General features: G+C 41.2%; 2 protein-coding genes across 11 annotated transcripts; one reads left to right on the top strand and one right to left on the bottom strand.

Moving 5' to 3' along the window:
* Positions 1 to 15: 15 nt before the first annotated feature.
* spdya (speedy/RINGO cell cycle regulator family member A) lies at positions 16 to 4095 on the top strand. Of its 8 annotated transcripts, none has more exons than XM_037125271.1 (8): positions 16 to 154; positions 371 to 392; positions 747 to 1043; positions 1182 to 1240; positions 1344 to 1429; positions 1725 to 1896; positions 2067 to 2406; positions 3532 to 4095. In XM_037125271.1, exons 3-8 carry the CDS (start codon positions 791 to 793, stop codon positions 3591 to 3593), a joined length of 972 nt encoding a protein of 323 aa, XP_036981166.1. In that variant the 5' UTR covers positions 16 to 154; positions 371 to 392; positions 747 to 790; the 3' UTR covers positions 3594 to 4095. The 8 variants fall into 8 exon arrangements, with proteins under 8 accessions (XP_036981166.1, XP_036981165.1, XP_036981160.1 ...); XM_037125270.1 differs by having other exon boundaries at positions 2067 to 2418; XM_037125265.1 differs by lacking the exon at positions 3532 to 4095 and having other exon boundaries at positions 759 to 1043; positions 2067 to 2504.
* A 191-nt stretch (positions 4096 to 4286) lies between these two features.
* trmt61b (tRNA methyltransferase 61B) lies at positions 4287 to 10175 on the bottom strand. Of its 3 annotated transcripts, XM_037125261.1 has the most exons (9): positions 10157 to 10175; positions 9633 to 9726; positions 7700 to 8859; positions 7516 to 7618; positions 5680 to 5870; positions 5467 to 5558; positions 4767 to 4963; positions 4589 to 4672; positions 4287 to 4502 (listed from the first exon to the last, which is right to left on the bottom strand). In XM_037125261.1, the coding sequence occupies exons 3-9, from the start codon at positions 8450 to 8452 to the stop codon at positions 4468 to 4470; spliced, it is 1455 nt and encodes a 484-aa protein (XP_036981156.1). In that variant the 5' UTR covers positions 8453 to 8859; positions 9633 to 9726; positions 10157 to 10175; the 3' UTR covers positions 4287 to 4467. The 3 variants fall into 3 exon arrangements, with proteins under 3 accessions (XP_036981156.1, XP_036981155.1, XP_036981157.1); XM_037125260.1 differs by lacking the exon at positions 10157 to 10175 and having other exon boundaries at positions 9633 to 9786; XM_037125262.1 differs by lacking the exon at positions 10157 to 10175 and having other exon boundaries at positions 7700 to 8826; positions 9633 to 9781.
* Positions 10176 to 10195: the final 20 nt, after the last annotated feature.

Genomic DNA, 10195 nt, shown 5'->3' with positions numbered 1-10195 from the left:
AAAAAGGAGAAGAAGAAGAAGAAGAAGAAGAAGAAGAAGAAGAAGAAGAAGAAGAAGGAGCAGCGCGGTTGGGATGCGCGCCACCGCGTGCAGGTATACTGCTGATCGATTAGCGCGGGTCCTAAAGCGCGGTCCCGAACTACCGTCTTCTCTGGTCAGTGCACTTTAACGACTGATGACTGCTTTTTTTCTCAGTTTTAGCACCGCAAAACTTTGCAGTTAGTATTCTGTGCCGTTTTTAATTGCCATTATTAACCTTTAGCGCGATTACATTCGGTCAGGTTGTGTCACTTACACAGACCGTGGTCACTCTTGATAGATGTCATCTTTTCGGTTTTCTAGGTTGTAACCTTAACTCTGCTTCCTTCAGGTCGAGGAGGAGAGCTCTGGAGGTGAGGACGTTGTTAAACTTTCACTACAACCACAGTGACCGTCGGTTATAATAAATTTAACATGGTGAACTTGAAGGCCTGCTTTTGAGCCCGACGTGGTTTACAAGTACACAATCAAATAACAGTAACGTTAGCATAACAGTTAGCCTCCCTCAAAATGGAATCTGGCGAACATAAAGTACGAAAGTAAGCTAGGTGGCAGCTAGATTACCGTCAAGTTCTCTGTAAGATGTAGTCATAGGGGGTAATAATGTTTGGTTAATTTTAGCAAAACATATTATGTCGTGCTCTCTGTATTTTTTATTTATTTATTTATTTTTTCCAATTGAATAATTTAACTAAATGTCCTCTGAGAACACACAACAGACCTCTTCACTGCAGATGATCTGAGCTGAAACATGAGGAAGCATACTCACAGGTGGTGCCAGACTCCCCCATCAGTAACTGTCCGGGTCAAACCCAGCAGTTCACACTCTATCCAAAAGAGAAGATGTCTCCGGTTCAAGAGATCCAATGGCCAGGACACCCAGGGCCCACCAGGGAAGAGCCAGTCGAGCCATTGTCGAGATGAGCTGTATCATGCCAAAATGTCCACACCGCCAACTATTGTCATCCAGATGCAAGAAATGGCTTCATTCTTCAGACTTTTAGGTAAATGAATAGCCCTATGAAAAGCATGTTTAAATTCAGTGGCATCCAAAAGATAAATCCTACTTTTACACTTGAAAGAATTAAGAATATTTGGCATCTGATATTAAAGTATTTTTATTTATGTATTTTTGTTTGCAGATGATGACCTGATCAGGGACTTTCTGTGGATGGACTGTTGCTGTAAAATGACTGACAAGGTAAATTGTTTGGTAAATGTTTTGATGAAAGTGACACAATCTCTCTGAAGCTTTATGATGCTTACAATTAACCAACTCCCAACATTTCTCCCTTATGCTACAGTACCTCCTAGCCATGACCTTTGTGTACTTTAAAAGGGCTCACTTCACTATTGCTGAATACACCAGGAAGAATTTATTCATTGCACTGTAAGTTTTAAAGAAAAATATTGTAATTCTGCTTTTGTATCTTGTTTTTGTTTTGTTTTTTTCAATCAATGTGAACCTTGTAAAAAAATAGAATCCACATTTTTCCAGCTTCTTATGTATGAATATTTTTTGAAAAATGAGACATTGTGGACATATTCAGCTTTGGGAAAACCATTTTTCACCATTTTCTGACAACTAATCTAATAATTTGAGAAAATATGTGTTGCATCCCTGCTTGTGTGACACTATTGGCAAAACTGTAACCCTTATTATAGCTGTTGTGCTCAATCTCTAGTTATCTCGCCAACACCATGGAGGAGGATGAGGAGGAGATTAAATATGAGATTTTTCCATGGGCACTGGGCAAGAACTGGAGGAAGCAGTTTCCCCGCTTCCTCCAGCAGCGAGACTTGCTGTGGGCCCGCATCAACTTCAGAGCTGCTGTCAGCAGGCGCTGCTGTGAAGAGGTACACATAAGTATGATTGCCAAGGGGAGACTGATAAATAGTGTTTTCGCCGCACTGGGCAAATTGTATTGCTTTGCTTTTCCAGAAGATCCATCTGTTTTTGTTTTTTTTTCTTGTTGAAGCTGTATTTATTTATATCCTGGTGTGTGTCTCCTATCTCTGTCCTCCAGGTGATGGCCATTGCACCCTCTCACTTCGTGTGGAAGCGAGTGCGATCAGAGCATCACAGCGGTGCCCAGCGGCAGTATGGTGACCAAGAGCACACTATCATTCCCCGTGGGCCCTCTGCCTCTCCACTATCCTGTGCCCTCTGTAACCAAGGCACCAGGTCACATCAAGGCCCAGGCTTCTTGTCACCCTCCAGAGGACCTTCTGCTCAGACATCAAGCCCTGCCCTCCCACACCCATTCACCTCCATATTGAGTTTGGAGATAACTCCACCCAGAGCCTCTCTCCAGAAGACAGTGGGGACTAAAATCCAGGCACAGCATTTGTCCTCTTGTTGTGTGGGTGAGGTTCCCAGTAGGTATCACTTAAACACATGCACCCCCCTTGAATACCTGGGTAAAATCTCATGTTTAAAAATACCCTGATATAAACCCCGTGTGACCTCAGCACCTCTAATAAGATAGGATCAACTGAAAAGATGATGGGAGCGAGGGTGTATAATTAATCAAATATTATTAAAATTGCAATATGGTCAATTACAATATCATAATTGCAGGAACTTTTATTTTTTTATGAAGTAGTTATGTGTCACAACATGCCAGTATTATAGAGGCAATGCACTACAGAGATCCCCAGCCTACATATGATATTCTACAGACGTAGAGGAACATACCTGTTTTGTACATGAGCAAAAATCCCATCATCATTTTAAAATGTATTTCAGTGCAAATGAAATGCAAATACTATTTCCATTCAAATGCAATATCTGTCAAGATCTTTTTTTTATCCACAGTCCTAGACTACATGACAGTGACATATACATGAAATCATCACTGCTGCTTTTTAGGTCGAATAGAAAAGTAACACCTGCCTTGAGGAGCAGCTATATTAATCAAGCCTCACTTCCTTAAACTGAATCTGTGTGGATTTTGTGGAGAGGTGATTTAGCTGGATTACACCTAGTAGATGTTTCACAAGGCAGGATTAGAAAGTGAATCAGAAAAAGATGGCTCTGTATCCCCTGTGATACTGACTTCTGTTGGTAAGGATCACATTGATGGCTCATCGTACTGCAGTTACACAAGATATAATTCATGTGTCTTTTTAAAGTCTTGCAAATATCTGCCTGGAGAGACACCTATGGAATACACCTGTGTACCTAGTCATTTGTGCCATTTTCATTTCATCTTTGTTGTTTCTCACACGTCTTAATGGCCTTGTAGGCATGACGACATTAAACTTTGAGGAAAAAGGAAATTAATTTGTAATTACTAATCTAGTGTTGCTCATGATAGGGCATTTGTTACAATCAAGGTATTTCATCACCTCGTCCAAATGATTTCAGGGGCAACCCTATAAAGGCTTTACTGTTTCTTCCAAAGTTCAAAACCACCCTGACAGATTTGGACAGAAACAGGATAGCTCACTTGTACTAAATTCCATTTTTCGGTTGTCCCTCTTTGTTAGGAGCTGAGGGTTCCTCTGGGTCCTCATACGACACATCCATGGACTGGATCAGTGAGGAGTAAAGCATCACACCACCTCCACTCTCTTTGCCCTGATGGAGCTGTTCTGTTTATCACTATCTGTCCTCTTTAATGCCACTTCACCAAAGTAAAGGCCTTAACTCACTGGTTTGCATCTACCTCTTCTAATGCAAACATAACTGGTCAGGAATAAGTTAACTATTTATGAGACTGGAAATAGTTGTAAGAATGAGCTAATGTCATTTTAGACATCATATTGTGATGGAAACATGCGATAAGGTTGATATTGCACCAAACACCAAAGAGTTGTTAGGGTTTGTTTAACTTGCACTGAGTTCTTGATGTTTATGTTATTATTTATATATTTATATTATTTATGAACTGAAGTACCTCTGGAAACATTTGTTAATACACTTAAGCACAGATGTTAAAATGTCAAAGTCTTTCACATACTGGGATCCAACTGCATGGGCTTTATGTTACCAGTGTGCCTGTATGACAAACAAACACTGCCTCTGAGTTCTGAATAAATGCCTGAACTGTGTCTTTTGGACATTATTTGTTACAACCTGGCTGTATGCATTTAACTTGGATGCACTGTTATATCACAGGCCCAGCAGTCTGCCTTTTTTTTTTTTTTTTTTTTTTACAAATACACTTTTCTTTAAATGCAGGAAATTCCTGTACATCAATCAATGATCCTTTGCATTATTTAATTTACAGAGCCAATTCCACTGCACTTACTGATAATTTATTATAAGGCATCTTTGGCTTGACATTTACATAAGCATTGTCATTCAAGTACATGTAAAAATACACCAAAATAAACATTTAGACATCATTTATTCATATACTGATACACAGAATATTATTTGGATATGTCACTTATGTCCAAGGTTCCTCAGAGGCAGAGCAGCTACTGCACAGTCTTCCTCAGTTTCACCAGGAATGCTGAGGATGGAAAGCAGACCATGAGTTTTTATTTATTATGTATTTAAATTAGTTAGACTGTGATCATAACAGTTGCAATGTCTGACCTGTGTGGCTCATTTGGTCAGGATGAGGTCTGGCAATGTAGGGAATACTCCCAAAGGCTGGGTGTAAGTTTGGGGTCGTCTCCTCTGAAATACAGCACAAAAGTAAAACTAAGCAAGGAATGCTCATAAATCACAAATAAACACTAGCATGGTGGTCCACTACATCACTTAAAATCACCTGTGTCAGTCTCATCCGGTGCCCCCTCATTCTGGTCTTCATCCTGGATCGGAGCTTTACTGACATAGTTGCTGCCATCCTTCCGGAGGGCCGGAGCCACAATCCAATCACGGACTGGAACCTCTATGATGCATTCACACAGCAAAGGGTACGCCAAGCATCGAAGCCCTTCGAGCAGTTCAACGACCTGTGTGATACTGTAATGGAAAGGGACCGACAGTTAATGTCTGTTCTGATGCGGTCTTGCAGCCCAAATAGTGGACTTTTTTTTTTTTTTTTTTTTTTTACTGAGTATGTGAAATTTTGAGTATGCCCTGAATTTAGAAGGCAGCAGGCTGCTTTGGTAATTAAGACTAATAATAATAATAATAATAATAATAATAATAATAATAATAATAACAACAACAACAACAACAATATGCTGCATACTGTATTACACATACTGAATAATAAATCAAGTACTGGGTTCATACTTCGGAAACCTAGCATGACAACCAGTGGTAGATTGCACTGTGCCCAAAGCCCAAGCACATCAAGTACTGCGCGTAACGTAAGGACACGTTAGAGGTACTTTGTACTTTACTTGAGTATTTCCATTCCCTGCTATTTTATATAGCTAGCTAGCTACTCCAATTTTATTAGAGCTCAACATCATTTAATTTTGCTTGAAAGGCAACAGTGAAATACAAGAGATACAGACTTGGGGATATAGACAGCACACACAGCTCCAGGGTGCAGATGTTGAGTCACAGTGGGTAAAGCCAGGTGAGGGTTGATCAGGTCAAGAGCAACCTGCAATGGACATAATCCATCCAATGAATGAGCATGTGTCCCAAAATGTCATTCCCCCAGTCTTAACACTCATGATTAGGTGTTGATGTATTGTTGAATAGTTTAAACTCCGTCCACTGACCGCATGGAATCCCCATCCAGCCAGGAGCGGAGAGGCCGTGCGGAGGTCAGCGTTGTGAAACTGGACATTGTCGGGCCACTCCTCGCCCCGTCGCAGATTCCAAGATCTCCTCCAGTCGTTGTAGTTAATGGCAGCTCTCTTGAGGTGGTCCTCCCTGATGTCCATGCTCAGCACACGGCCCTTAGAGCCAACTGGGAAAATCATAAACACGCTATGAACACACAAAGTCAGTGCTGTCGCCTTCAGATAGACATGTCATTACAGAATGCAGGAATATACTGCATGCAGATATTCAATTTTCATAAACCTTGTTTAAAATGACTTTTCCTGATCTGACAGTTGAGGTCTGCCTCTTTCCTTCAGCACAGACACAAACAAAGTGATGCATTCTTATAGATGTGTTTTCAGAATGTACCATGAAAACTTTTGATGCTTTTAGTTGAGGACTGTCAACCCATTCTGAAACAGATTAAGTCAAGTTTGATGGCATGGACCCACACCAAAATTTGATGTATGTGTATTTAACGTCTGTATGTTCTTACTCTAGTGTCAATTCTCTGCCAGTGAACTTTTCAACTAATTTTCCTATCTATAAGATATTTATTTCATTCCAGCTGAATTTTTAAATTTTAAGGGAAACAATTATTATAATGTTAAATAGCCACTACTGATAACAATTGTAGCTGAAAGTTTATTTTTAATGGGGAATATTTTTATGTCATGAAAAGGAACACTCTTATTGCCCCTTCGTCCGCGTGTTACACAGGCAGGAGGATGCGGCTGAAATTAATATTGCAAAAGACCATTTTGTCAATATTTTTGTATATCAACACATGTAAATGATCACAGTGAGGATTAAAGCAAAGAACTGAGTTCTCTGGTGTGCAATTGTGCATTTATAACACACAAAATTTAACAAATAACATTTTAGTTTTTAATTCCACAATAACTTGTTCTAACATATGTCTGGCATGATCTTTGCCCAAAAAAAAAAAACCATATCATTACAACATCAAAATCCTTAAAATGGCACCTACTACTTCTCCATCATTAAAAATAGCAGAAAATATAAAAATGCAAATAAATTTAACCTTGCAAGTTTAACTGCTGGACACAACATGCTTCCTACTTCATTAGAACCTTTTCAAGACAGGAATATTGCGCTGTAATTCCGCCTCGCCGTCAGTATGAAAGGTGCAGAGGCAGGAGTGGGGGACATCATGTTCCACCTCTAACCGCCAGCCGAGAACAGTAACATTACCAGAGCTGCTACAGAGGCCAGATGGCATCCATGTGTAAAGGTAAGCACCGCTCAAGCAACATCACAAGACTGAAGAACAGTAATGCTGGAGCAGGTAGTGTTGCTGCCAGCCAACATAAGTAATTATGAATCGCTGTCACCCTGTCTGTCCTAGCGACTTTTCGCCACACTTCTGCCAGGAAAGGAGCATCTGTCCCTGGCTGTAACAGCAAGGACGCTCCCACTGTTGACTGCTGGTGATAGTGTGATGTGATTTAGAGCAAAAAACTTAAACTCACAATGTCTGACTATATAAATGACTATAAATAGTTTGGTGAGACATGTTTAGATTTACAGTTGGAAACACAATAAAAACAACCGTTATGATGTGTACCATTCATGCCTCTTTTGGTTTTGCAACATCTGACATGCTGTATCAAATGACACGTTGGAGCATCTTAGTATCATATTAGTAACTGATGTCGTATGGATTCAAAGCTGTGTATAAACACCTCAAGTCTATCTAAATTTTGAAATGACTTGCTTAAAAGAAAAAAAAGCCAAAGTGAGACAATGACAGAATGATGGGTGCAGACCTGCTCTGGACAGGAACAGAGACATGGCCCCGGACCCCGAGCCTGACTCCAAAACACAGTCTCCCTCTGTGATATCCATCATCATCAGCATAGTAGCTGCATCCTGGTAACAGAGAGAAAGAATCAAAACATACAATATTTGTCATCAAAACAGAATAGAAATACAGGATTATGGCACACCTACCTTAGGGTAGGAGATGGCTGGCCCCCTCTTCATATACAGCACAAAATCCTCCAGACTGGCCCGACGCGTGAGGATGGGGACCCCCCTGCTCGTCTTCAGGAACCGACCTGCAGGCTGCCCAGCCATGTCATCGTGCGGGATGGTCCCCCAGCTGCTCTGCAGACGTTCCCCCGCCCGAAGCTTGAACAACTTCCTGAACGCCACCCGCCCTTTCTTACGATACTCCGCCACAAGCAGCTCCCCAAACGCAAGCAGCCTCTCCCCAGGAAGAGTGGGTGACATCGATCTTTCGTCCTCATGAAGTGTTCCCTTCAGCTGAGCGTCTAAGGTTTCTGAATCCTCATTTTCAGGATGTGTCCCATGTCCACTTTCCTCTGGTGCACAGTTTGCGACTGACACCTGGATGTCTGCAGTGTCTTGCTGGTTCTGCTCCCTCAGCTGAGTCACCTCGGGGCTCAGAGCGTCCTGGGGCAGTAGACCACTGATCCTCTCCAGGGGGGACAGGGGTCGCCTCCTTCTTGACAACAGTGCTTGTCTAGAGGTCAGCGTGGTGCTCAGGGGTGCAGGGTCTGAGCTGTCTTCCTTGTCTTTGTTCCATTTCACAGAACCAGTTGAAAAAGTTCTTATTTCCCTCAAACATTTATGGAGTTTTACAAGTAGGATCCTGTTTCTGAGGTGCCTCTGGCTGGGTGTGCTCATTCTGACCAGTCTGTTCATAAACATGAGTCCAGCAAAAGGCATTTGCACAGCCATCACTTAAGATTATGACACAGCATTTACAATGAAACGAACACCTGAGTCCAGAAAGCATTACACACCGATACAACGCGAGAGACTCCACTTACTCCACCTAACTGTGGGTCGTTCGTCTTCCCTCTTCTCAGCCGGTGTGCTGTCCACTGAGGTCACCATGCCGGAGGAGCCCACGTGAAAGACGTCATAACAGAGCGACACGCGCAGTAGTTTAAGTCTACCAGCAGATGGCGATATAGTTTTTGTTCTGATGACAGGTCTCAGTTAGCCAGGTCATGGTTGATTCTAAGTGATGTATCGGAGGCAACTGGACTTGTTTTCGGTTCTGGAAGATGTGTCACTCCTGACAGGCTTCTTCGGTTCTGACCAGGACCCTGGAAAAGCAGAAAGTCTTCTCCTTCAAGAGGCTGGAACAAGAAAATGTTTTTACCTGAAGACTGACTCCAACTATGAGCGACACCAATGCCTTTCCTATCAATCAACCAGTTGGTTACTCGAATACATAGTCAAATACATTACATTATCTACTAGTGTTTATGCCAAACTCAGTTAGACATTACACTCATGCAACAGTCCAACAGTCTTATTACAGTCAGAATGGGTCATGTTTGCATTTCTTTTTCATGTCATATAACCGAAAAGAGTGTCTGTGAGTTTGTGTAGTGGGTTGGTGTGAACTTCAATTTTGACTTTTTATACTAGACTGATGCAAATTATTATCATGTGTAAAATCTGCAGATTATTCCCCCCATACATCGCAAATAGTGGGAAATGTTGTCACAACATTCAGGACCAAAATGACACTTTCACACACGTTTTGTTTGTTTGTCCAGCCAACGGAGCTAATCTAAAAATGTATTTAAACAACTGCAGAAAAATAATTTAAAGGACAAGTATAAAATCTTCTCATTCAGGGGGCTGGAACAATGAAATGTTTTTACCTGAAAAATGTCTTCAGCTATGATCAAAATAGTAGCCAATTACTTTTCTACCAATCAACCATTTGATTACTAACTCCTCCTGTCCGATGCACCCGCATAAACTGTTGGACGGTTTAAATAATTATACTTTATGTAGTCTGCATCGTTACTAATTACTTGTATAAATACTGTTACACTCGTAGGTAATGCTCGCACTGCTCGTACAAGTACAATGTGAAATGAAAAAAGTGTTTTCTAACCTCTACCTCCCGCATGAACACCTCGTTTCCTGTGTCAGAAATGTTCATGTTGTTCGACTTCCTCTCGGTGTTGGCCATGACGCTCTGTAAAGAACTACAAATGAGAGGGATGATACATGTGCGAACATTTTCAACTTCATTTAGGATATATTTTAAAAATATAAATAAATACATTTTTTAAAAAAAATGCGCGCTAGCATGCCCTGATATTCTGCAGACATTTCCATCCATTCATTCCAATGTTATGATTGCAAATATAATTAGAATCGAACGTCAGAAAAACTGAAGCAACAATTCTTCTCTCAATCAAAAGATGTTCGGTGCAGTGACGTCTAATGTCTGTGGCCTTTAGTTCAATTAGTAGTTTAGAATATGGCACCAGGGTAGACACAGTACATACTTGAATAGTTTTGGAGTTCTGGCACAGCAACATTCGCAGTTCATCTTTCATTATAACAAACACGCAACAGGTCATAGACACCAGTGGCACGCAGGAAACACAAAAGAAACAGAAAGAGTCTTACAGAAATGGAGGCCTCGGCTGTAACGGGGAGACCTGAAGG

The sequence above is a fragment of the Acanthopagrus latus genome, chromosome 16 (genome assembly GCF_904848185.1).
Source record: "Acanthopagrus latus isolate v.2019 chromosome 16, fAcaLat1.1, whole genome shotgun sequence".
Taxonomy (NCBI): domain Eukaryota; kingdom Metazoa; phylum Chordata; class Actinopteri; order Spariformes; family Sparidae; genus Acanthopagrus; species Acanthopagrus latus.
Note: the sequence above shows the minus strand (reverse complement) of the source record. Positions and strands in the feature narration are given on the sequence as shown.